Source organism: Crocodylus porosus, unplaced genomic scaffold, assembly GCF_001723895.1.
Source record: "Crocodylus porosus isolate Cpor-Errol unplaced genomic scaffold, CroPor_comp1, whole genome shotgun sequence".
Classification (NCBI taxonomy): domain Eukaryota; kingdom Metazoa; phylum Chordata; order Crocodylia; family Crocodylidae; genus Crocodylus; species Crocodylus porosus.
In genome coordinates this window covers 3,940,198-3,966,887 of record NW_017728934.1, presented here as the reverse complement: position 1 = coordinate 3,966,887, position 26,690 = coordinate 3,940,198, and the positions used below count along the sequence as shown (strand labels likewise).

The window sequence follows — 26,690 nt, the reverse complement described above, 5'->3', positions numbered from 1 at the left end:
CCTGCCCGCTCCGCGCCCGGGGCTGCAGCGGCGGGATGGCGGCGGGGGACTGCTGCGTGAAGGTGGCGCTGCGGTAAGCGGGGAGCCGGTGCGGGGCTGCGTGCCCGCGCCCCGCTGCTCGGGGAGGGGACCCCCTGGGCCGGGGGCCGCCGCCTCCTCCTTGAACAAAGGGTCCCGGCCTGGGCTGCCCGTCCTCTCGGCCGCACTGAGGGGACTTGAGTCTGGGGGCGCTCGCGGGGCTGCGAGCGGTGGGGCGCGGGCGAGCGCCCAGCACCCGTGGGAGAGAGGCGCGTGGACATCTCTGGCTCCTCATCCTCCCCTGGTCCGTCCAAGGGGAGAAGGGAGCCAGCGTCTTGTGACAGCCGTCAGGGTCTGCGCCGTTTGGCAGCCGGCTTTGTCCTGGGGCTGGGGCGGGGGTGCATGAGGCACCCAGGTTGAATGTGGCAGGACAATGGAGGGGACTGAAGGGGATGGGAGCAGCTGGGACGCGGCAGGATGGCTCCCCGCGCTGCAGCAATGCGGAAAGGGCCGTGGTGGGGCTGGCTCGCAACAATAGGCAGGGGGCAGGGGCAGGGGCAGGGGCGCGAGCGAGCCCTGCGCATCCAGCCGGCTGCGGGCACCGAGCTTGGAAACGCACGGTGCGTTCGCTGGAGGAAGCGCCAGACAATGGCTCTTCACGCCCGTGAGCCCGAGATGTTCATCCCCATTTCCAGCCGGAGCCCAGGATTGCAGCTTCTGCGGCGTTGTGAAATGTTTCCCCTCCCCTCCCCGCGATGCCCAGGGACCCGCGCTCCCCTCTGTGCAGGTGTGGGAGCAGGGTGCTGCACGCGCCGTCCCCTCTGGGTCCCTGTGGGGGTCCAAATCCAGGGCTGCATAGTGCTTGAAAGCCTTTTTGGGGAGTGGGGACAAAGAAGGGGAAAGCCAGAAGCGGCCAGAGGTTCCTGTCGGATGGGGTCACCCTCCTCTGGGGCCACAGGGGGTCTCTTTTTTCCATTATGCCATGAGACCCCACTGTGGTGCTCCAAACAGCATGGTGCTGAGGTGCTTATACATCTCCGTCGCTGTAGCAGCCAAGCATCTGGCTTGTGGGGTAGTTGCCCTCCCCGCTTCAGAGCGGCAGAGCGTGTGTGCGGTGGGGGCCAGAGGTACATCCTGCCAGCTCCAGGAGCGGACTGATGCTCTGACAAGGCTTCCACGGGTCCCTGCGATTCAAGGGAAGGAGATAGGGTGACTCCATGGTCCCCCCGCAACAGAGCATTATCCGTGCCCGACCTCCAAATGGGAGAGGGTCGCAGCAGCAAGGGGAGAACCATGGTTCAAGGATACGCCTAGGATCAGGCTGCTGATCCTGAGGCCCATTGGTCCGTGGTTTATTCAGGGGAGTTGCCCTGATGGCGCTGAAGACTGCCAGGGCAGGGCTGTGTAGCTTCACCTTCTGGGCAGGCTCCTCTTGGGCTATGCTGTTTGGAGGGCCTGCCCAGAGCTGGCTCTGGCACCCGTGTGAGACATGCCGGCCTCTGGCGTCAGGTTTTTAGTTCATCCAAAAAAAGCCCCCAAATCCTGTAATCCCCCATCTGCAGAAATGCAGCAAAACCCTTTAATAAACCAGCACCTGTGCAGGGATCAAAGAGCTGAGCTGACAGCAGCGGAGGGGGACAGGGCTGCTAAAGCGATATACTCTGCATTAAAGCAAACCCTAGCCTAGACAATAGAGCGTTCTCAAATGGCTGCCAGCTAACGGCACAGACCTGCCTGCAAGGTACAAGAGGGCGTTTTTTTATTGCAGGGTATGCGAAGCAGTCACATTGCCGATTCCCCTCCATCTGCGTGTGTGGTTGCCCTGCTGTTTCCCCAGCTAATCGCTTTATCCAGATGCCTTTTTAATCTCCTCTCGTGATAACGCAAGCAAAAAAAATCCTTCCTTGCTGTTTGAAATGTTTGAGATCCGTGCTGTCGGCAGAGATGGAGCCCGATCTGTGCTGGAAACTTGAGGGCAAAAGCTTAGTGTTAAAGGGAGCTGGCAAAAAGGAGGGGAGAAATACTGCAGTTCCCACCCACTCTTTGATGGTTGTGACATGCAGTACAGGAAGGCCTAAAATATGACATTTTTGTTTTGTTTATGCCTTTCCCTTCTTTTATTGTAGAAATTCAGGTTGTCCCCTTTTTTCTTCTGGGACACACTGTGGGTGACTGGAGAGCTAATAGGTTTATGACATCACAGCTCTTAAGGAATGGAAATCTAAGGTCTTGACCAGAAAAGCGGGGTTTATAATAGGCTTTGTCTGTGCTGGGATTTTAGTTGCTGGCATTTGAGCTGCACAGATATTCCCACTGTAGGTACAATTTACCTCATTATCAAACTGGGATAATGTATTTCTTTAACTCCAATCTGTGCTTGAGAGATGCACCAAGAATAGACCGTTTTAAAATGGTGTTGAAATTTGACTCGGAGGGATTGAGCCAAACATGTGAAAAAGCAGATCTCTGGTAAGTGTGAAGCAGCACCGCCTCTTCAATTAGGAGCTGTGAAAACCCCACTCCCTTCTCACCTCTGCCTGCAGCAGAAAGACAAAAGAAACACCTGAAGTCACCCAGGCTTAGCTTTTTAATGGGTAGAAGAGCAGGTGTGCACGCATGGTTTTGCACCACTCTGAATTCGGTATCAGCCTGGTTTATAGGGGTCACAGGGCACAGAGTGAAGCACAACTGATGTAAACGCGGTTGGAACTGGATCAAGTAACTGCACCAGTCTAAACTGAACCAGTGTAAAAATATTACTGTTAGTTAAACTGGTCCAACATGGACTACGGATAGGAGTGTTTATTTCAGATATCCCTAAGGTTCTGAAAACGGTTCCTTCCTTTACTAATGAGCACGTAAGTCCTGTTAGTTTTGCTTCATAGGTGACCTGGAAGCTGAGCTTGTTCCCAAACCAGCTAATGAGCACAGAGCATGTGCTCTCAAGACTTCTGCAATTTAGAAATGAACATTTCCCATTGTGTCCCTCACCTTCCCAGTTCCTGGGACTGGCTTCTCAAACTTTACCCACGGCTCAAACCCTAAACTGGGCTTTTTTGCCTCTGATCTCATCACCAGCAAAAAATAAATGTTTTGCTGTTAGAACATGGCTAGCAGTGCTGTTGATAAGGGCAAACAGCAATACAGGCTTGGGTAATATTAGTAAATGCATATGGGCTCCCAGAACGAGGGAGCAGAGCCCTGCTGGGACCAGCATGACCATGGTCACTGAACATGCAGAAATACACACGTGTACATCCCAGTTGGGCTTGATGGAGGGGATCTAGGAGGCTGACAGGGGGATGACAGACCTTTCTGAGCTGGTTACGGACCTTTCTGAGCTCTTCACAACAGCATCTGCCCAAGGTTTCAAAGAACTTACTAAATAAGAAGAAAATGCCCCTACCACCAGCATTTCCTGCAGCGACTGAGCACGCCTGGCGGTGCCGAGAAGGGGCAGGAAGCAGAGCTTGTGAAATTGGGGAAGGAAGTCGAGTCGGATTTCAAGTTTATTTAAACCCTGCAACCTCCAGACCTCAGTCACTCTTGTAAACACTCTTGCTGAAACACTGCCTTACCAGGGGTTGCTGAACCACTTGCTGAGCAGCTCTTATCTCTCTAGCCACTGAGCTTACTGCCTTGCTACATAGGGAGATTTGACTCCCTTTTAAGCAAAGGGCATTGCTGTTCACAATTCTGCATATAGCTTGAATTAACCTCTTTGTGGTGGGGTGTGGAGGGGAGAGTTGGGAGACATGTGCAGACAAAGCATGTCTCTCCCAGGTTGTGTGTGATCGTGCGCTGATTAGGACTTTTCCTCCTGGGTCTTGAGTGTGGCTGTACCACTGACCTGAAACAGGAGCTGTGCTGAAGACATGCACAGTGCCTCTGCGTGGGGCTGGCCCCACTGCACTCAGTTATCATTCACTGCCAGGAAGAGGAAACCTTTGAGAGCAGCTAGCAGTTGGCCTCGCCTGCCCACAGTGGTATTGTGGCATCTCTGCTGCAACAGGGCTAGCGCTGACTTTAATAGCTGGCATTGTCCAGTGGGAAGTAAGCCTGTTACTGGCTTGTGGAGATCTAGGAAACTTGCTGGCAAATCACAGAGGTTCTTGAGCATTGAAAATATCAGGGTCTGTGTTGAGCCTAAATTCTAGGTCTTCCAGTACATCTTTGGTCTGAGCGGGGGAATGAGAGTCTGTCAAGTGCCCTTTGAGCTAGTACCCAATTCCTGAGTTAGGACAATCCCCTGGGTTACTGTGCTGGAGCAGGGGGTGGGGGGGGTTGCTGCATTTTAGAGATCTCAGGCCAGTGTGAGCAGATCATAGATAGTAGAGATGTTCCCTGGACTCTTTAGACTGGAAACAGTCATGGAAACTAGCTTTGAGTGCTTGGTATCTCCTGGATAGATCCAGCCATGGGATGTAAAAGTGAAGTTGCTGTTTTACCAGGGACAGGGGAGGTGACAACAGAGTTTACAGACAGATCCCCATAATCTTGGCTAAGGTGCTCCAAAAAAGTCTCCCTGCTTCAGAGCCAGCCACTGTGGTGGTTTAAAGAGTGTGTCCCCTTCCAAATCCAGCTCTTGGCTGTATCTGGAAAGAGTTTTCCCAATCCAGTCAGATTGCTAATTGGAAACCAAGGAACAGATTGTGGGGAGGAGATGCTGTTAAATGAATAGTCAAGGTAGCCAACTGAACTGGCCAAATACTGCAGCTGAAGCCTGATGGGCCAAGTTGTAAATGCTCCAGGATGTCCGTGGGCACCTAGCTGGCCCATGGACATGATGGACAACAATGCTGATGATACTTTTACTGTAACCCTGGAGGTCCTAGTTACCTGCAGAAATCTCCATTCTATTTAAGTCCTGCTAAGGTTTTGCTTCCAATTGCATGCTGAGGTAGTGAGTTTCCCGAGGTCAACAACAGGGGCATGTGCGTTCGTGCGCATGCATGCGTGTACCTTGCTTTCTGTTTTAAATATACTGTTTTTCAATTCCATTTCGATTCCCTCCCTTTCGTTTTAAGAAACATGATGAACAGTCAAGTCTGCCCTATCCCTTGTCTTGGGAACTGTCTCTTCTTATTCTTTTCCCTAAAATAATGGGGTTTTTTATTCTTTTTCCTGGTTTTTGTTCTCCCCTCACACACAACTCCTAGGCTGCTCCTTGCTTCTGCAGGTCATCTCTGAATCTCATCTCCCTCTGATTGGCCCTCTTGCAGATTGGCTAGCAAGAGCTGGACGTGGCATTCAAGCATGGATGTCCTGAATCTGCATTGTATATCCAGAGGTGGCTTGCCTTGAGGGTATCTTGGGGCTTTTTCTACACAATGTTCCCTGTTCTCTAGCATGGGGTAGACTGGAAAGACCTGTAACTCAAGTACAGCAAAAACTGGGGAGACACTGAATTTCCTTCTCTGAGGTCCTAAGGAGGTGCAGCACAATTCTGTTCAGACCCTTATTTGGATCCAATGGTTTCCAAAGGCACTGAAAGCCTCTAGCCAGCACCTGGGTAAGGGCAGTGAGAGCTGGGAAAGCATCAGATCCTGTGTGATCCCTTAGCTCTAAGACCAAGGCTTTCACACAGAAATTAGCCAAGGGTTTGTTCAAACTGAACGTGGACATAGCAGCTCAGGGAGCCATTGAGGACATGGCTGCTGCTGTAGATGGGAACCAGATCCATGAGGATGCTGTGCCTTCAAGAGGTGGGGCAGGTGGGAGTGTCTGCATCTGCAGATCTCAGACTTGGGTTGGCTTTTTTTCAAGGCCTCACCCTTCCTTTCACAGAATGACGTAGGTGGTATTTGCAGGTGTGTGGGGACAGCTTGGCCCAGATTTTCTCCCCCTGGGTCTGCATTGAGACCTGTAACGTCTTGGTCACAGCCTAGCCCCCAGTGCATCCATGAGCTGCCGGAAAGGTTTAGCAGGGAGGGCAACAGGCTGGAGCTCAGATACTTTGGCAGAGCTGCAGAGAGTCTCACAGCTGGAACAACAGCTGGGACAGAGGGGCATTGGCAGAGTTGCATGTTGGAATTAAAGAGTGTCATCAAGGCTGTTGAGGGGATTGAGGGGCATTGGTTGAGCTGTTGGATGAGGCAAGAGATGAACATCTGACTACACTTGACTTGGCTCAAGCTGGTGCTTTCTCAGGGCATTCACGAGCACTGATACTCTACTGTCTGCTAATATGCGTGTTACTTAAAGGCCATGTGGATCTAAAAAAATGTAAGTCCGGCTCGCTCGAGAGGATGGGGCTGCGGCTGGAACCACTGGAAGTTCCCTGCAATGAGGCAGTAAATAAGTGAATGGCCAGGGGAGCTGCCTGAGGACATGGAGCGCCGACTTAATGAAACCCCAGGTCACAGAGCATCACATATAGTGAATGGTCGGGATTCTGACCGTGAACTATGGGAAGGAGATGAGCCCGGGCAATTGTAGTTTCCCTCTTCACATTCCCAGTGCACTGATGCAGCTGGAGATCTCCCCTGGTAACTGGGCTACCGGTTCAGCTGAGCATGTTTGTTCTGTACTGCACAGGCATGTCACACTGGACAGCGCCGATATTGCTGCTAATTGGTCACTTCTGGATTCCCAGATCCTGACTGTGTTGTTTATGGGTCTGGTTTTTCCACTGCTGCAGAGAGAAGGCTTAAATCAAGCTCATAAAGCTGTCATAGAAACTTACCAGTACAGGCACAACACACCCTCAGCCGGCCTTTGTGCTGGTGGCTAGGAGGGAGCACTCCAATATGCTGCAATGACGGCGCGCACACAATAGCCTTCGATTTGCTCACTTGCCTCGGGTGTGAGAGTGGGTGGAATTTTATAAGGCTGGCTTAGATCAACCATACACCTGCTATGACTAAAGTGTTAAATAGGTTGGAAAAGTGGGGGTGGCCCGCAAAGGGAGGTTTGGGAAAAGTACCTGGAGGTGCCCCTTTTTGTAATAAAAAAGTAATCCTGACTTAGGGGGTCATCCAGCATGGTGGAGGTCTCACTTGCTGGCTGGAGGGGTTCATACTTGGTGACATTTCCAGGAGTGCTACAAGATTTAGGAGCTCAGATGCCCTTGGTTTTCAGTGAGACTTAGGTACCAAATTCTATTAGATCCTCTTGGCTTTCACATTTTAGGGGGATGAATATTTTATCTCCTCTGTGTAACCTGGAAAATGCCTCACAGGGCAATGTTCTAACAGATTCATACTTTCATTTTGTGTTTAAAGCATGAAGTCCTAAACTGGTAAAAGCCTCAGTTTGAAAGAGTGTGTGCACTGGGAACCTCACCCCACCCTGTGCAGGCATTGGGTGTAGTCAGCACCCACAGCTCCAGAGCAGTTAGCCTCCAGGCCAGTGGTTCTCAACCTTTTTTTTTTTTAGACCCAAAGGACCAGTGGAGAATGCCAGCTCTGAGCTTTCACTCATTTTTTTGAACAAGTCTTCTCTACAAAGACTGCAGAAAGCCCACAACAGGTCAGGATGTTTCTGACACTGGATTTCTGTTTGAAGTCTCTGGGTTTATCCATATAGATGTTGCAAACCTATCAGTCTTAATAACACGGCACCCTTAAAAGGATCTCATGGCACCTCATGTTGTCTTGACACTGTGATTGAAAATAACTGATCCAAGCTGTTTCTTCTTGCACTAAAAAAGCACTAGTAGATTCTTATTATCTACATGGACCAACATCTAGGAGGGACATGTGCCATTCTTCATTTACTGCCTTTCCCCCTGATGTAGAAGAACCATACACTTGCCATCAGCGTGGTGTGCTAGAAGGGTAAAGGGAGGTCTCCATATGAGAGCACGGGGGGTGTCTCTGTACAGTGACAGTCTGCTCTGACTTGTGCCTCTCCTGCGGAGACCCTGCTGCTTAAAGGCACATTGCAGAGACAAGGACACAAGTTCCATAAGCCAAAATATTGACATCTGATAAAATGCGGGCATGGCAGATCTAGGATTTAGTAAAGGAGCATACAGCACATCGCCCCTCAGCCCATGGGGGAAATAGGGAGAGGAGCAGGTGGAGCCCCTTGGCTAAAGGGGGAACACTGGGGGGGTGGGGAGGAAGGGGTGGTGGGGGTGCGGTGCAGCCCCCAGCTGATCTGAGCATGGAGGAAGCCCCAGACCTGCTCCTGCTCCACTCTAGCTGGGGGCTGCGGGGAGCAGTGACACTGGGTGCTAGATTTACCGGAGGACAGTGGGGGCAACAGGTGGGTTCTCCCTTCCTGCAGCAGGTGGAGGGGTGGGTTGTGGTGAACATGATGGTGTCAGTGCTCAGAGGTTCCTGGCAGGAATCAAACCTATAAACCTCCTACCCCAGCTGATGGCTGCCTGGGACCCTGCTCCCTTACAGACTGTCTGTACTGCACAATGATGCAGCGTCAACCTTCCACTTCGCACGGAGGTGTGACTTGAACCTAGGTGTCCTGGTTTGTGGACAGCCACTCCAGCCACTGGAAGGACCGCAGCACTCAAAAGTGGCATTTCAGGATTGACGGCTTTCTGCCCAGTGTCTCTGAACCAGGGGGAGGAGAGTTCAAATCCCAGCTCTGCCCTTGAGCTAGCTGTTAGGACTCAGCAGAGCAGCATGAGCTGTTACAGCAGTTTCCCAGAGAGAGAGGGGTAGAGACAAGAGTGATGGACAGACAGACATACTTGTAGAGGGTCAGGATGGACCTTACAGCTGCCCTAACCCAGCTATGCAGTGACATTTCCTTTGGACCCAGGGTCAGATTCTTTACCACCCCCCTCCCCCCAGCCCTATGCCCATGAGGGGCACAGTCTGAGCTACAGGTGCTGCCGTGGGGGCCCGTGTCCATGTTGCTGTGGCTGCGAGTTCCCAAAGCCACCCACCCCTCCCAGCTGTGTGCAAGCAGGCAGGTGGCTCCATCTGCATGCTAAGGGCAAGGTTCAGCTTGTGGGGTAGGGTTTTCCCTTTGGGTGTGACAAGTCCCAGGTTCAAATCCTGGCCACGTTTGCTGCTGTCTGTTTAGCCTTGTGCAGGGGGTTGCTGCTTGAGGCTGGGGCCTTGCTCTGCGGGGCAGTGGGAATAAAACAGCCCGCAACCAATTCTTTCAGCCTGTCTGCTATGGGTGGGGGAAGGGAGGTGCTGCTGAATACTGGAGGGAAGCGGGTACCAAGAGCGGGGGGTGGGGGGATCCTTATCTGCTCTGGGTACTCAGAGTCCTTGGTTGCTGCTGTGGCATGGTCTCAGCTCGGTTTCTGCCTGGATTCTGCAGGGGACCCAGGTGTCTGAGGTAGCAGGGAACCAGGGCTGCCGATATGTGCACTACACAGCAGAGGAAGGGTGCAGGTGCACCATAGCATGCTCCCCCAGATCTGCCTCGATAGAGGGTTGGCATCAAAGAGGAGGATGAAAATTCTGGTCTCCCCGTACATTCCTACGTGGGTGAATCTTGCCTGGAAAAGAAGTTTCTCGGGGAACATCGGTGCTGTTCCCTGGGATTCGTCCTTCCAGGTCGAAGTGAGTTGTGTGGGATTTTAAAGCTCCAAGGCTGTGTTCAGCTGTGGTTCTGTCTTTCTGGAGCTGCTCTGGTATTAGCAGTATTGATTGCGGTAAAGCAGCATTAGAGGTGCTGGTAAGCAGAATGATGGTTAAGTCTCCAAATAACCGTCACTGAATCTGACCCCTGATCCACTTGTCTAGGGAAGGAAGCGGGGACTTCCCCAGCGATCCCTGGTGGGAACTGAGAAGTAGATTCTGTCCATCAAGTTAAGCCTTCCCATACTTGTTAGCCAGGCCCTTGTAGTCCCAGAGTGGGTATCCCCTACCAGATGCTGTCAAAATATTTGATGGTGTTAGATTAAACAGAGGGGAGGACTGGGACATGCTGTATTGCAAGGGGAGGTCACAGAAGACTCCACCACAGATATTGCCCCCTTCCCAGGAGGGGCTGGTAGCAGCGGGCTGTGCACAGCTGGGCAATTTCCGTTTACATTAAATGTTAACAGGCTTCTCTTGTAGCCGCAGTTGGGTTGGAGGTTAAGCATGTGACCCCGGTGTGCCAGAGTGATTCCCCCAGCAGGTCTGAGTCTGTCACTCCTGATGTGAAGGCGGGCGTTTAAAATTTACAAGGCTCCGTTTGCTTTGATACAGAGCATCTTGATCCACTTAGCAGACCTGCTGCGCCGTCATGCACCTTCTGCCTATGCCAGGGCAGTCCTCTTATGTTTATTAACCAGCCACCGTTTAGATGTATTTTGGCTTTTCAGTATATTCGGGGCAAAAGTCATAGCCTGTTGCATACCCCTGAGAAGATGAGGAAACAAGAGCCCATTCTCTTCTCTGAGGCTTTGGTCAGGCTGGGATGCAAAACCGAGCGACAGATTTGCCTATGAAAGGTCTCTTTGGGTGTTGCCCCCTTAGCTGTGCCAGGACTCTGCTGGCTGCAGAGGGAAGCTGTCAGTCTGCTTGCCAGGCATGCTGCCCTGAGCTCTTGCACTTATCTGGCCCCATTGTGAATGTTTCACAGTCTTTGCACTCTGCAGAGGGCAGGTCTATTATCCTCATTCTACAGATGGAGAGACTTGGAGTTTGTCTGCATGGGAAAAGATCCTGCATAGCTGCTGGGGAGCAGCACAGCTCCTTGTGAACAGCTTCCTTCTGGACTAAAAATGCCTTCTTGTGGTTTGATGTAACGTGGATTAAGTTCATGCACTCTGCTGTATTCCGGATTAATTTCCCTGTGCAGAGAAGCCTTATGTGACTTGCCCAACGTCAGGAACTCAGGTGGGGATTGGAACCGAGATCTCTTGACTCCTGGGTTATGCTCTCAGTCCGCTTTTTCCTGAAGGACCTTACATGTGTTTAAGACTATGAAAAACCCAAGCTGAGGGTGACTCAAAGGCTTCTGTGCCCTTTGGGCCATGGCAGTGCCAGGGTCTGACTGTCTGCCTTGTGTGTGACACATCAGCAGTAGAATATCACTGGACGAGGCAGGAAGCTTTTTCTACCTGATCCTCACTCTTGTGGCAAGGCTGCCGAGAGGATTTGTTTGCAGTCCCCTACAGGGAATGTTTTTACCCCACGACTGACCGTTTCCAAGCAGACCTCTGCACTCCCCAGAGGAGATGAGACCAAATGACATTGGGAGGCCTTATGGCCATGTACAGAAAAGTCCAGGATCAGCCTCTCCCCATGTGGCTCAAGCCTGATTCATGCACCCTGGGTTGCCCTGCCCAAGGGGGCACTAACTTTTCCCTCCAGTCACCAATGCCCTGACCCAGAGTGGTGCAGCACTGCAGCTTGCCTGCCCATTGGCTTTGCCCTGCTCCGGCAGCCCCTCCTGTATCGTTAACCTCATACAGGATGCAGCGTCCACGGGTCAGGCACCAGCAGGAACCTCCTCCCTGATGGGCCTCTGGGAAGGTCAACCTCGTCCCACGTGGGCTGATAGGGCTCTTGTCGCTGGCTCACATTGCTGTTTGGAAACCTCTGAGGTAGCACAGGGCTCAGTTCCCCTTGTCAAGGACTTGCTGACTGCATTGCCTACTACAGCACCAGCCATTTCCCCAAAGCCCCAGCACCACTCAGGCTCTGGTTTCCACTGGTTAGGGGCCAGGGTCGCCAAGCCTGGCCCAAGCCTGGGATGGCACAGCTTGAAAAGCTAAGCAAGGTCCTGTGGATTGAGTTTAGGAGCCTGCCATGTGGCTCCAGCCTGAAGCCCCATGGGTGAAAGGTGAGTGAGTTAACCTTCAGCTCCCCTTCCCAAGCTGGGCCAGGGCTTTGAATTCAGGAAAGGAATGGAGAGCTCCTAGAGCCCTCCCTCCCCTCCCCTCCTCCCCCTGCCGTGTTTAAAAGGGTTCCCCAGAGAGCATTATCGCTCAGCAAAACGACCTCTAACACTGAGGGACAAAGCAGCCTGTTATTGCTCCCATTGGGCCTTTTCTTTCTGTCTCGTCTGTCACAGTCTCAGATCAGAAGCATGGCTAGGACAGAATGAGTGAATGAGAGAGAGAGAGAGTGAGAGTGTGTGTGTGTGTGTGTGTACGCATGCACATGCACAAGCACATAGGCTTATGAACAGCACCCAGACCAAATCCCCACCCAGGAGTAACTGAGTAAGCCCAGGGGTGGAAAATAGCCAAATCATGAACTTTAAACCTTCACCAAAGGTGTCGTCTTCATTGCATCTCCAGTGATGGCAGGCCAGGGCTTCTGTGTGGTAGTAGTTTGGACAAGGGGCTGTTTAAGCCCAATGTCTTGTCTCAGTATTGGCTCCATCTCCTGCTTCTGAGGATGGTGCAAGGAATCCGCTGGTTGGCAATTTAGGATGCACTCAGCCTATGAGGAAAGCTTTTGCTAACCACCCTCAGTGACTGGTTGATGCGTGCGCTGAAGCACAAAGGCTCACCGCCCTTAAGCATTTGCAGCCTATCTAATGAAACTGTGGGTGATGTTTTTCCAGCGATCAGTGCTGCAGCTAAAGCTGAGTACCTTCCCCCTTAGCTTGGGTCCATGTGTAGATATAGAGAGAAGAGTTGGCCATGCATGTATGTGATTTGTAAGTGTGACACAAAGAGGAGCCCAAGCAGTGAAATGCAGCCAAGTCTGGGGTGGAACAGAGCAGCTGTTGATCAGCGCACAGGAACAGGACAGCTAGTTTACAATGGGAGTGAAGAAGAATGATGAATCCAGGTGAATTCGTTAAGTGGCTACATTCCTCATAGGAGACAAGAAATAGATTGCACAATGACACGATTGAGTAGTGGCTGGTCCCCAGTGTGCAACTTGTGCTTACAGAGGAGGAAGAGCCTGGATTGGAGATCTCACTCTTGAAGGCTCAGATCAAATGTAGCTAGGAAGGGAGCTGGGCTCACAACTGCCAGGCTGCAGCAGCAGGCTCTGCTGGGCATAGCATCTCTTACTGACTGGCCCAGAGAGGATGAGCAGCCCAGAAACACCCACAGCACCAAGACTGCAAGAGGAACCTTCCTGTGGCTTTCAAGAAGCAGAGTGGGATCAGGATGCATTTTCTGTCCTGTCATCTGTATTGGCACTCGCAAAGGGATGAGCAGAGTATGACTGCTGCTACCTGAGCTGCTGCTCTTGGTGGTCATACTCAGAAGAGGTTGGGGTAAAGTGTGTTATTGCAGATTCGTGCATCAGCTGGGTAGAAAGCATGTCTAAAACCAAAGCAGCCTCATCACCCGTACAGCTGGGGCTTACCATGCATCAGCTGCAGTGCCTGCCTAGTATGGGGCAACAGGGTCTGATTCTTGGAGTGGCCATGGGGGTGTATTGGGAGCTTGTCTGTACAGACAGGTCCAAGCTGCTACTTCTTGGCCTCTTGTGGGCTAAGATTGTGTGGGGGCATCTGAATCCCAAGTTCTCTGGGCTTGGGCCTTCACATAGGATACCTGCCAATGGATTTGTGAGTATGTGAAGTCCCAGGGTGAGAGCTTGGGACAGAGGATGCTCGCCAGTTGTAGCACCATACATGGTGTTTAAAATGATTGAGTTCTGCCTGCTCAGTCAATGCGGTTTTTGGAACAATTAAGTTCTGCTCAATCTATATGATTTGGGATTGATCTGGCTGATTTGACCTGGAACATGAAATATATTATTTAAAAACAAAACAAACAAACAGAAACCAGATCCAGGCTGCTGCAAGACAAATGGGGGGACCTCCTGCTATGTAACATGGTTGGAAAAGACCCGTAAAGCTTTGCAGCCCCCAGCATCAGTCACAACTAGTGAAAATATTTGTCTGTTAAAACCTGTGGAGCCTGGTGGTTGTCAGAGTGCAGAAATTGGATCACCAGCTCCTGCCATGGCATGGATGTTGAGATTTGCTCAGAGTAAAGAGGAGCGGATAAATGGCCATGCGCCTGTGCATGGAGTTTGGGTGTGGTGCTCCTTGTTCCACACTCCGGATCCGATTGGCCATAGGCCCTTTGGTCAGTTTGAATGGCAGCTGACTGCAGCGCTTTGAGCTATGGTGGTGCAGCTTGGGGGCTTGATGCTTTCATTTTGCATCCCTGCTTGGATCTATTTGGAACTAGCAGCATGGTGCCATGGAGTGCTCCTTAGAGCCTCAGTACTCTGGGGAAGGACAGAGCTTGTACAGCACCCACTTCCATGGGGCCGTGCAGGCGCTTTGGCCTTTCTGTGTTATGAATGACATTGCAGCTTGGAAGTCTCTCGGCACGTGCAACTGAGCGGGCAGGGAGGAACAAACCTACAAGCAGCCTTGTTCCTGCAGCATTTGGGCCACTGATTTCTGTCTCTGCTGCCAGTCCAAGTGCTGAGTGAGAGAGCTCTTGCTTCCCTGGGAAATGGGTAGCAGCGGCAGAAGGGCAGGACTAGACCTGGGAACAGAAGGAATCCCATTCTTACCCAGCGGGATATGCAGGCCTGGATTACAGGAGTTTGTCCTCCATCCTACCCCCTGCCCACCCCAGGTCTCCATTTGAGCAGAGCCAGACTATGACCAAGAGGCCCCTCGAGCTTCATTGCCAGTCTCTGCTCATCTGTATTTCATGCTTGCACCCACCATTGGAAGAGATTAGGTTTTAGCAAGCTCCTTCCTAACTCTTTCTTTCCTGTGTGCTCTGCATTGATTTATGCTCTGGCAGCCTGCAGTGCTTGGTGGAGAGGGCTGGTTTTGTAGACTCCTACACAATATAGAAATGACCTGTTCTCTCTCCAGGTGTAGCACTGAGGAGAGGTCATGGCTTCACCAATGAGTCTTGCAGTCTTACTCCTTCTCTGGACTCATGCTTCAGGCCAGGGTTTAGGGGGCTGCTGTGCAGTGACTGTAGACATGTTGGCCCTCCAAGGTCAGCCTGCATCTCTGTCCGGTACCTTGCACTGAAATCCCCTTTATACTGACAGACAGCCCTGCACTGCTCTGGGCAGAAGGGCCCTGCTTTGCATGACTTACACAATAGAGTAATTTAAAGGTTGGGATTGCAGGGGGTAACCACCCTGTCTCTTAAGAACCAGGCACGCTGAGAAATTGGGCTCAGGGAAAATGAGAAGCCAACAATAGCAGGTTCTTTGCTCCCAGGCACTGAATGCCTGCCCTCCTTACCCCCACATGGTCCTCTGCGCTGCCGTCTCATCTCCCATGGTCTCAGCCCTGTGACTGCTCTGGCTTGGCTTCTTCATTATAGGTTCCACAGTCTCTTGGGCTGTGGCCTCCTTACACAAGAAACAGCTTGCTTAGAGCAGTGTGGCAAGTAGGTGCCCCATTTGGGGAAAGGGAACAGAAGAGATGCAGGAGAGGAGTCCTGCTGTCCTTTTTAATCTTAAACTAAGCAGGCGGGAGCTGGTTCAGTTTTTGGATGGAAACCTTGGGGAATGTCCAGGTGCTGCTGGTGATTTAAGATTGTCATTGAGCCAGTATCACCTAATGATGGGGTCCATCAAAATATGCATCTGTGCTGGGGTAGAAATGCAGAAGGGCTTCACCTTGGTTGTTCAGTGCTCTACAGATGTGGAGTAGAAGAGTCCCTCTGCCCTAAGCCTTTCATTCTACAAAATAAGTTGCCATGTGCTGAGCAGGAACAGAGATTCTCCCAGCACCCCTGACGCTGGGCCTGCACACAGGGGACTGCTGTAAGGCTTAGTTCTGCTTCCAGTGCGATGTCCAGGCTCAGACTACTGTAAAATAGAAGCTGCTGTTGGTTGTGCAGGTGTGAGTTGGCGCGACGTCGCCGGCAACAGCGAGTGTTGCGTGCCCTGTGGTATAACGGGGCTCTGGTTAGCTTCTAGGTTCTGCCATCTCTGTACCAGGCATGAGATACTGAGATCTTGTCTGCAGAGTGGTGAGGGCTGCTCCACATCTCTTAGTCTAGAAGTAACCTGTGGGAAGCAGCTTTTACTATTGTCTGTGTTAGGGCAGTGTCTAGGCTAGTGGCTGACTGAGACCACTTGCTCCTTGTGCCACGTGTTGTGTAGGCAGACCCTGCCCCAGAGAGCTCACAGTCTGAACAGGTAAGTCCAGAGATGGGGGATGCAGCATCCAAGCAGGGGGTGCACTGTAGATGTCAAGGCAGCACCTCGATTTAGTTTTTATGTGGAAGGGGTTGGCATTTTTTTTTATCAGTTCTGGTATGCGGACTTGTAAACCAGTCCAGATCTGAAAAGATGTACTGACTTCCATGGGGAGAGACAGAAGTCAGCCAGCCATCCCCCTGCTCTGTCCTGGCCTGGAGATTTCTAAATGATCAAGAAAAGGACACTAATGCTTAACCCCTGTTATTGCCCTCCTGAGTGCTTGTGGGCCCAAGCCAGCATTGGGCATCACATTCACTCTCTGTACATTGTGTGTATTTCCTGGCTGGAGCCTGAATCCCTAGTCAAAACCCTGCATGTTTGTTCGTCTTGGAAACAAATCCCTAGCATAAGCTGTTCCCTTCCCAGCTGCCCTGATCCCAGACTGGATCTACCTCCCTGAAACTCTGCTCCCTGAGTACAGGCACAGAGAGCACATGGAGCTGATCAGCACAGGTGTGCCATGCCAGAGCTAATGAGCAGCAGGTGCTGGCTGCCAATGCTTGGTTTATAGGTCTTCCTAAGCTTGGGAAAGTCTAGAGCTGGGGATTATAGGAGGGCAGCAAAATAGTTCTTTTAGAGCTCTGCATTCTGGGAAGGTGGACTCTAGGGAGCAGGAAGGCATAGAAATCCCACCCCCACCCCTGGTAGGTCCAATGTTGATCCTGAAAAGCTGGGGGAGTTGGGAGGAAGGTCAGCAAGGTGACCAGTACCCATCCATTACCCTTGCGTCTGAGCACCTTGCAGTTTTGACTGGATTTAGCCATCCCACACCTTTACGGAGTTGGGCAGTGTTATTGCCCCATTGCACAAATGAAATCCAGGGGAGGCTAAGTGACTTGCCAAAGGTTGTCAAGGGAGTCTATGGGAGAATTGTGAATCGAAGCCAGGTTTCCAGGATCCTGGCCTGGTTCCCCCATCATGAGGCTGCCTTGCAAACATGAAGCTTTGCTATGGGTCTTCCTAGAACCAAGCAAATGCTGCAGACCCTGGGCATGGAGATATCTTGATCTGGAAGTGGCTGCAGGCAGTATGTTCAGCCAGCGTTAATGTGCTGCTGGCAGATGACTAATGCTATCTCTTAATCTGAGCTGTGGGAAGGAGCATTTGCTGATCAGGCCTGACTCTCCCAGGGGAACTTGATTTGATTCTCACTGATTGCCTTCTTGCTGCAGTAATTAAATGCTTAACTTTGTTTTGAATTTGGTCCAAGCCAGCCAGTGTCCCATGTACAAACAGCCCATCTTCCAGCAGCAAACTCTTTCCTATGGACCCTGCACTGGGCTACCTGAGAGAGCAGAGAGTGGAGCCATTCGCTCCTGTCTTGTTGCAGAGAGGAGTGAAATGCTCACATGGGGGTAATATTTAGTGCCCCCAGGCTCTGAGCTGAAGAGCCACGCACTCTTTAGTCGATGCTGCAGGGGATAGGGCACTAAAAGACTTCAGTTCCTACTAACTGGGACACAGCTAATCCTGATGTGTCAGTTCCTGATATGTAGAATACAAATAACAGCACAACTCTGCCTCACGTGGATGCTGACAGTCAATAGAGTTGATTGTGAGTAAACCCCAGTGGTGGAGGCTGCATGAGTGTTAAATAGATTCCTCATCTGTCCTAGCAGCTGCTCTTGGGCCAGCTAGAGATTGAGGGCTTGAGAATGAGCCAGAGGGACAAGCCTGGATTGGCAGGGTCAGGGTAGAGGGCAGCGGGCCCGAGGGCTGGCCCTAGGTAGTAGTACAGAAGTGCTCTATGTCAGCTGTGCTGGTTGACAATAGACTCTTTTTCAAGATGTATGTTGTGCCTCCAGTACCAACATGTGAGACCCCATGAGATCATTAGCAATCCCTCTGGGTTTTCACCCAGGCAAGGTGCTTCGGTCTGAACTGCCTGACAGTCCACGCAGGCCATACAGACTGGGATTGACTTTATGAAGTCAGCAGAGTGCTGGGCAGAGGAGCTCAGGTGGGAAGAGACTTTTGGATGCACAAAGAGGATGGCGGTGACTGGCTGGGCAGGCAGTCATACCATATCGAAAGCTCAGGAGGATTGGAGCAGCTGATGAATTCAGCCTGAGTCACATGTGTCATGCTTCTGCAAAAATAGACAACTGCAAGCCTCCGTCATCCAAGAGTGAGATGACAGGCACGAGAGCTGCCACACAGGAAACAGAGGCTATGTCTTTGCCAAGATGATGCTGTCAGGGTCTGCTCTGCCCTAGGTCCTTCCAAGATGAATACATGGAAGCTCTAACCAGGACTGATATTTCCCAGGGGGCCCTGATCTTAGACGTAGGGCAGCCCACTGGTGAGCCTGTGTTACAGGTCTCACGCTGTTCAGTCCACAGAGGATATGACTTGACCCTGAGCTAGAGGTGGGCTTTTTAGCACACTCCGTAGCAGCTTGTGCTTTTAGCCATGAAAGCACCCAGTTCTGCTGCAGTGGCAGCTAATTGCACTTTCCACCCTGCTGTGGGCTGAGGACCACCACTCTCAGCCCAGATCAAGTATTTGTACTGAATTACCTCTCCTCCAGACTTGGTGGCCCTGCAATTAGATGCTTTGTAGGGTGGAAACCCAGTAGCATAACCATGGGTGGGCTAGTGAGGCAGCATCCAGGGCTTGTGCCAGAATGGAGCTAGGGGGATGTTTCACCCTCCTGCCCATCCCCCCCAACTCCCCTTGCCCTTGCCCTGCACATTCTTTGCAGCAGCTAAAGCTGCAACACTGGGAAGGGCAAAGCTACAGGGGCAGCACTCAGTGCCCTGGGCAATGGTGGGGCAGGAGCAGTGGCCAGAGATTCACTGCAGCGGGCTGGGGGGATGTCACCACCTTTGCTTGCTGCCAAAATCAGTGTTTAAATGGCTGTTCAACATGTTGGTGACAACCCCCCCCCCAAAAGGAGATGACATCTCCTCCTGCAGCAGCAAGCCTCCAGCTGCTCTTCCTGCACTGTGCACTGTCACTGCCCAGGGCATAGGACTGGCTGGTTATGCCTCTGTTGACACCACCAATATCAGGGAGCACTAACATTGCAGGGATTTCCCACCCGCATTCCAGCTGTGCTAATTTTAATTACAAGCCAAGTTTGTGTGGCACTGGGGCGAAAGCCTCAGGTGGCAGCCTGTCTATGGAGCTAGGCTAAACTTCTGTGAAACATGTAGCTCGCTGGAGTCTGTGCTGCTGTCACACACCAGGGACGCAAATTTGCTGGTCTGAGTCGGCCTGTCTTTCAGTCTCCCAGAAATGGGTGCAGTGAAAAGAGGCGTTTCTCCTTTCCCTTCACTCCCTGAGCATGGTTCCTCTTTCACTATGTAGGGGTTTTCCTTCTTGGAGGTTTAGACTCTTGTATGGTCTGAAGTAATGTTTGAGGATATTGCATTGAGCGGAAAGGTTCCCTTGCTTCAGACCCTGGGTTAGTTGGCAAAGCAAGCTAGTGTCCCTTCTTTGAGCACTCTGGGGACAGCGCATGTCAACCACAGAAGCCGGAACTGAACAGCTGTGTTATTTTTAAATTCATGATTTTATGACTCATCAAAAAGCAGGATCCGGGGTGAGCTGCAGCTTGCAGTTCCCTCTGCACCAGCAGTAAAAGGCACCGCCTTCCTATGTGAAGGGCAGGCTGTTGACCTCTGCAGCATACCTCCCATATTTATACACAATAGCTACTTCACGGTTATTGGGCATCTAGCACTAGCCCACAGGGCAAGTTGATAGAACTTGCATTTGTCTGGGGCTTTGGGACCTAATAGCATATCAAATTTCTGTGGTCAATAAAACACCCAGTAGGTGGCAAGACGGCATGTGCCTTGGTGAGTGTTTTGGATGAACCACAGACAGAGCCTGCTCATCCTGGGGATGAAACATTCCTTCTGGGGTGCTAAGCACAAGAGTGGAGAGTCTGCTCAAGTGTCCTTGGCTGTGTATCCCCCTTCATCCCTGTGCTGTGTGATGCTGCACGTAGTTCAGTGGTGCCTGTCCCCTAGGAGTGGCACAGTTCAGTGTTGCTATATAGTTCTCATCCTGGGGGTGTTTCATGACCTAGTTCACGGCCAGATTTTCAAAACTGCTAAGCTTTGGGCATGGCTGGGGGCTCTCCATGGCTCTCTGCATGGGCTACTGGGATTTGGGAACAAACACTAATGGAGCATAAGGCTGCAAAACAGACCAGTGGTTGGTAATGGTCTCTGGACTAAGGCCACTCTATGGGCATGTCTGCATGTTCATTAATGCACCTTCATCACAGTGCATTAAGTTTAATACCTGTAATAACATGTACTAACTTAATGTGCTGTAATCAGCAATACTGTGCAATAGCACCAGTGCACGTCTTTTAAGTGACACTAATGTGCAGTAGACTAATGTGCTAATGCACAGTAGAATTAGTATGGCTTTTCCCCCGATGTGCTAATTAATGCTCAGTAGAAGTAGTCTGCTGCGCTTTTAGCATCTTGTATAGACACACCCATTAAGTATGAAATATCCTGATAGGGGCAGTGGCAATGGACTAGGAGAGGGAGGCTGAGACAGAGGGGTGACAAAGGTGGGATTTGCACTCAGTGTGCTTGGTTCCCACACTTGCAATTGGGCACCACCCTCTGCAGAACTTCCATAGGCAATCTCCACCCACGTGGCTTGTGGGAAGGTGATTTATGTTTCAGGGGAATGGGTCGAGGCTATGAGCATCACAGGTTAAAAAGCCACTCCCAGAGTGCCTGATCTGTGACAGGCTCTGACACTACTCTCTACGTCTGATCCTATTCTGCACCACTGCTTTAAAGCATCCTTGTCTAACCAGAGGCTTCTTAGTGCTCCTCCTGAGGTGGTAAGATGCCACGTGCTCCTCTTGAGGTGGTAAGATGCCATGTGCTGATGGATGGGCCCTATTTTAAACAGTGGTTGTCCTCTGTCATCATTCCCTAGGGCAATTATTGGTTAGATCCTGGAGTGCACTGTCATTTTTAGTACTGGGCTGTCTACTCTTGAGGAGCAAAATCCAGATGTTCTGTACACAGAGAAGGTGTCCAGGGCCCAGGTGGCAAGGCCCTGTGTAGTAAAGGCATCTTCTTGGATTGACTGTTTCTGGGCAGCGAGTTGCTGACATGCCTTATTAGGAGGCAGGGGCGGTAGCTTTTTGAATGTTCCCTGGTGGAGTCTTACAGAGCCTGGCTATTAGACCAGTACCCATTCATTGCTTTGGAAGCCAGCCCAATTGGTTCCCCTCTCTGTAAATGTTGGCTTACAGCTATGAAGCTGAACAACCCAGCCATTGTGCGTCTCAGGGCCGCTGGAGAAATCGAGAGTATTTTCATAAGTGTGTGTGTGTGTGTGTGTGTGTGTGAGAGAGAGAGAGAGAGAGAGAGAGAGAGAGAGAGAGAGAGGGAGCATCTCACCCTTTGGGATGTATCTCCTGCTCCTTCTTCTTCCCTCCTCCCCTTCATGGATGCTTGGTTGCCATGACAATCTTCTCATGGTGATGGCTGCTTTCACATCCTGCCAGCAAAGAAAGAAAGAAAAGACAGAGAGGCTCCCAGCTGGGGAGCCCTCTGTGTCTGTTCTCTTGCTTTATATACTGCTCCCTGTCTGTCTTTTCTGTTCTGATCTGGCTCCATCACAGACCGGATGCAGGAGAGGGGGTCCCCCTGGCACCATGTGCCTCTTTTGGCAGCAGCAGGCTCCAGACTCCGAAACTGGGATGGCCAGACTCATCCAGTGCCACCAGTCCCTGTCCCAGCTGGAGCTCCCAGTCTGGAAGGGCTTGCTCCCTCCCCCTGTCCGTGTCTTTGTCTCTGCCAGCGGGTCCATCCGCCTCCTGTTCTGCACGCTTGCCACTGGCATGTTGCTGACTCTCAGAGTTTGTCAGGCCTACATCTGCAAACAGGCTCTCCCGGCAGGGATGACCTGCAGCTCCATCCCCAGCATCCCTGTGCTCCAGTGTTCTTTGCCCTGAGCAGGTCTTTTTGCTCCTTCCTACCCCCTGGCTCCAAGAAGCTCACTGCCTTGATGTGTCCTAATGGGCAAGGGGGCTTGGGTGCTTTCTAATTCCCTCCCTCATTTCCTTCCAGCTAGGTGCATCTGTCTCACTCCCATCACCTCCGCTGGATGGGTCAGGGAGGTTCCAGTCTTTCAGGGCTGCTGTGCGCTGACAGTGAGCACTGTGAAGTCCTTTGTGTTCGTCCGCTTCCTCTGTTCTCTCTCCTTTACCCATCACCCCTCTCCATTGACCCTCTGGCGCTAATTATCTTCTCATGAGTAGGTCTGGTGTTGGTGAGCCTGAACTGTAGCAAACTCCTTAGGAAGGCTGTGTTCCCAGACAGCATTGCAGGAAGCCAGGACCAGCATGGTTGCTGTTGGAGCATTACCACGTGTATACAACTTCTCCTGCAGGCTGTCAGGGGGAGGGAGCTGGTGCTGGCCCAAGGTGGTTGAATGTGCCTGTTCCAGCAGGACCTGGGCATGGTCAAGACCCATTTATATGAGGACACTGGCTCCTGGTGTAGCAGTTGTCTTTACAGTGGCACCCCTGAAATAGAGGGACTGACTGTCACTGTTAGTGTAAAAATAAGCAGTAAGCAGGGTAGAGAAGCACCTTATAGACTAACTGAATCGGAGATGCATAAGTGAGCCTGAGCTTACTTCATCAGTTACTACCTGTAGCCTCATCTGGTAGTATCTGATGAAATGAGCTCTGACTCACAAAAGCTTATGCATCCCTGATCTAGTTAGTCCCTAAGATGCATCTCTACCCTGCCATCTGTTAGTGTAGGTGGGACAGACTGCTTCTGCAGTCCCTGCCGAGCAAGTGTGACAAAGCAAGAGGCACTGAGACTGCTGCCAATGCCAGTTCAATGGGCTGGTCAGGCAATGGCTGCTGACACCAGAGCAAATTCCTAATGTGGACAGACAGGGCTTTGGTTTAATCTTTCTCAGACGCAGCCTGGGGCAAGCTGCCTCTTATCTGTTAAGAGGAGTGAGCTTCCTGCCAGCCCTGCGTATTTATGGGGTTGCCCAGAGACCAATGGATAAGTCCCTAATTGCCAAATAGGCTTAGGTTTCTGAAGTTATGTGTGCTGCTACTAAGGTGCTTGGAGTCCGTCTCTGAAATAAGGGGAGGATGTCCATTAACTGCAGTGCCCTTCGTACCAGGCTTTTGGTGAAGTCAGCGTCCTCCCATTACTGTTTGGACCTTCTCCAGTTTCCATGGGGTCTCCTTGCTTCTTGGCAAAGGCTACATGACAGTATTGGAGGCCTCAGTGCAGTGCCTGGACTCCAAATTCTTTCCTGGTGGAAATGTTATCATCTATACTAGCATTTTCCCACCCCAGGAAACAAGAGGTGCTTTGTGAGCACTGGTGGACACCATGTATCCTTGCACTGTGAAGCTGGTCACCAGCATTGTCCCCATAGTATAAATGGAGAAACTGTGGCATGGAGAAGGAAACCCATTGATTCACCCAAGATGTTACAAAGGGTCAGGAATGAAGCCAGAGATGAAGCTCTCAGTGGGTCACCTGGTACTCAGCTTGGAGTCTCAGGGTCTAGAACTGCTCCTGGCTTTATTGTGATGTATTGTGTAAATGTGGTCAGATCATGTCCCTTTGCATTCAACCAAGGCATGAGGGAAGTGTCCAGAAAGCCAGGGTGTGCTTGCTCTTGTCACTGCTGTCACACTGTAACCTCTAAGTTTCTTAGCTGTTTCAATTGATCCCTGGTTATTGTTGTCTCCTCAATATGCTTAGGAGCTCTTAAAAGAGCAAGTGATACAAGGGAAGAAGCAAGCATGATGCAGCAAGGGTGTCACTCCAACTTTGAGCGGACAAATTTGTAAGCTCAACTAATCCTCCTGGACAGTTCTTTCACCTCAGCACTAACAGGTCTGTTCATCTCTGAGGGCTTAGCAATAGTCCTAGTGGCAAATGCTGTGGCCTCCCTTCTCAAATCAGTGGGCAATAACAGCTTCAGAGGAAGGTAGAAAAAGCCCCATTAAGCTATAACCTGTATAGTTTCTATCTGACCACCGTCAGCGGTTGGCTCATGCACCGAAGTATGAGGATTTATAACCATGGGGTGGAAGGGCCTTTTAAGTGTGTGCGTTGTCATAATCCGTGTCAATCCAGGTCTGCTGTTTTCTGCTCAGGTCTCCGTATTACGGTTATGCAGTAACCTAGATGGCCAGTGCAACTCGTCACACTGCATAATGGGGGCAGTTCTCTCCATTGTACTGCCCAGGATTTCTACCAGCCTTTCTTGATATTTGGCCGTAGTTTTATTCCAGTAGTCCCTCCTTTCCCCCATCCCCCTGAACACAGTCCCTGCCTCCTCTGTGTTTCTTCCCTGTCCTCCGCAGTTCAGCTTGGATTGTAGGATCTCTGGGGTCACAGGTGGGACAGGTACTTAGAAGTGCCATGTTCCCTGAAGCCCTCTTTCTACCAAGTCTTTGCAAGACTTGTGCATGTCAGATGATAAGTACAGGAGGCCATAAATACCTTTTTGGTTTTTTTAAGCAATAGTGAAAAAATATCACTTTAATTAATGGGGGGAAAAATCCTTGTAAAACTTACTTTTTTTTATCAAAACCTTTTTAATTTGAGATCTTCCTCACCTCTCCTTCTGAAAACAAAAAACCAAATCTCTTGGAAAATGTCACATTTTTATGGGACGGGGGACATGTTGGTCAAAAAGAATTTTTCTAAAAATAAATAATAATTCAGGACAAAAGCTCCAACTGTTGAACTCTTCTGAAAATGTGACCTTTTGTTATGGGCACTAAGTTGAATTGGGCCTAGAGTTCAAATCTGTCATCCTTGGTGTGGGGACCCCAAATGCAGGGAGAGTTTTGTGATAATTTGACATTTCTGCATCACCTTCCATCACTCAGACTGTTCTGCCCAGAGCAGGAGGGCTGGACCCAATGATCTCACGAGGTCCCTTCCAGCCTTGAACTTCTGTGAATTGATGCATAAACTATGCATGGTGCAGATGGTATTATGGGTGCTAATTCCCACTCCTGACTCCATGGGTTTGGATGTGGCAGCCGTTTTGTGTGAGCTATTAACTATTTAAGATGTGAAATGGGACATTGAAAAGCTCCTCTCCATGAGATTTCTGCTGTGATGGTTTGGAGGCATGAGTCCCTTTCTGCCAACGTGGTTTACCAGGAATTAATAAAAGTATTCCGGAAAAGAAACTTTTTTGCCATTAATTCCCTGAGTGCTTTCTATCTGGACATTCTTGTTGTATTTTATGTAATGGGAGGATTTTTCAATGGGGACTGCATGCGAATTTGCAACTTGAGAGCGCATACACTTCTGCTTCTATGTAGATTTCTACCCTCCTGTTCAAGATGGCCTGGCCTGGGAAAGGTTGGCTTCATCAGCCTTTCTTGGCTTGGGTCTGTGCCTTTCCCTAATGTGTTTTAAGTGCTAGAATTGGTATCTCTAGTTGATTTTTTTTTTAATTACTGTTTTTAGTAGCATTATTTGATCCTTAAATTTGTAGAATGATAAACAGCTTTCACTAGTGCAAAATGTGGTGATCTAGCACTAGAATTGGTATCTCTAGTTGATTTTTAATTACTGTTTTTAGTAGCATTATTTGATCCTTAAATTTGTATGATGAGAAACAGCTTTTACTAGTGCAGTGTGATGATCTAGCTTTTACAGTGATAATGGCCTGACTAACCATTGGAACAGACTGCCAAGGCCTGCAGTGGGCTGAAAGAAGTAAACCAAGGTGTGGAGCTCTCCGATCTGCTGTAACTCAAACTGTAGTCATGGGGCTGAATGCAGGGATCCCTGAGTGATCCTCTCTGGGCAGTGCAGCAGCAGCCAGCAGCGGCCACAGAGCGAGACCAGATCGGGGCTGAGAGCAGAAACGTGCCGCTAAAGGTACTGTGATGCCTGGGAGGCGAGAGCCTTTGGGGCAGGGAAGGGGAGGGTGGCTTGCTACCAGTTACTTCTGAGCTCCTTGTTGCAGTGCCAATGAACACATCCTGCTGATCTAAGCCTCTTGCTTGGCTGCCTCAATTATTAGGCAGTGCGGTTCATCATAACAAGGTCTGATTTTTAGATCTGATCACCAGGGAATCGAGGTGAAATCTATGGGGAAAGTGGGCTCTGGAAGTTGGGCCCTAAGTGTCTCAAAAATGGAGTACTCCAAATTAGAGGCCATAGCTAAAACCATGGGTCTTAATTTTTATAGCAGAATGAGTGGCTGGGTGGGAACCTGGGGGCTCCAACTTAAACTCCTTTTGTGTTGCGTGCGGCCCGTGGGCTGCCAGTTGGACAGCCATGGTGTCAGCAGTGACAGTTGGGGCTGTACAGCTCCAGGTAACGATTCATTTAGGAGAAGGCTAAAGGCCTGTCGACCGACCTAGTAGGTATTGCATCAGTTGGCAGATAAGTCATGGATGAGAAGGTAGGATGGGAATGGAGAACCTTTGGCATCGGATCTGTTACTTTGTGCAGGTTATACAGGAAGCCATGAATTAATCTAGGTAGTAAATAAATGTTTAAGAGGAAGGAATAGCACATTATTCTGTAACCAGAGTCCAGGCCCATGAATGGGATATCTAGTTCTTTCTGTGCTGTACAAAATAAAGAAGTGGGGGCATTTCGTGCTTGTTTTGTTTTTGTTTTCCGGGCCCTGTTACTT

At 50.6% G+C, this 26,690-nt stretch overlaps 1 protein-coding gene across 4 annotated transcripts in view; it reads left to right on the top strand.

The window, feature by feature from the left end:
- The first annotated feature begins 6 nt into the window (after positions 1 to 6).
- The window catches only part of KIF21B (kinesin family member 21B), a 79,787-nt gene continuing 53,103 nt past the window's right edge, over positions 7 to 26,690 (top strand). For all 4 annotated transcript variants that reach the window (XM_019546347.1, XM_019546345.1, XM_019546346.1 and 1 more), the window contains exon 1: positions 7 to 73. In XM_019546347.1, coding sequence (XP_019401892.1) covers positions 36 to 73 — 38 coding nt within the window. In that variant the 5' untranslated portion in view covers positions 7 to 35. The remainder of the gene's footprint in view (positions 74 to 26,690) is intronic.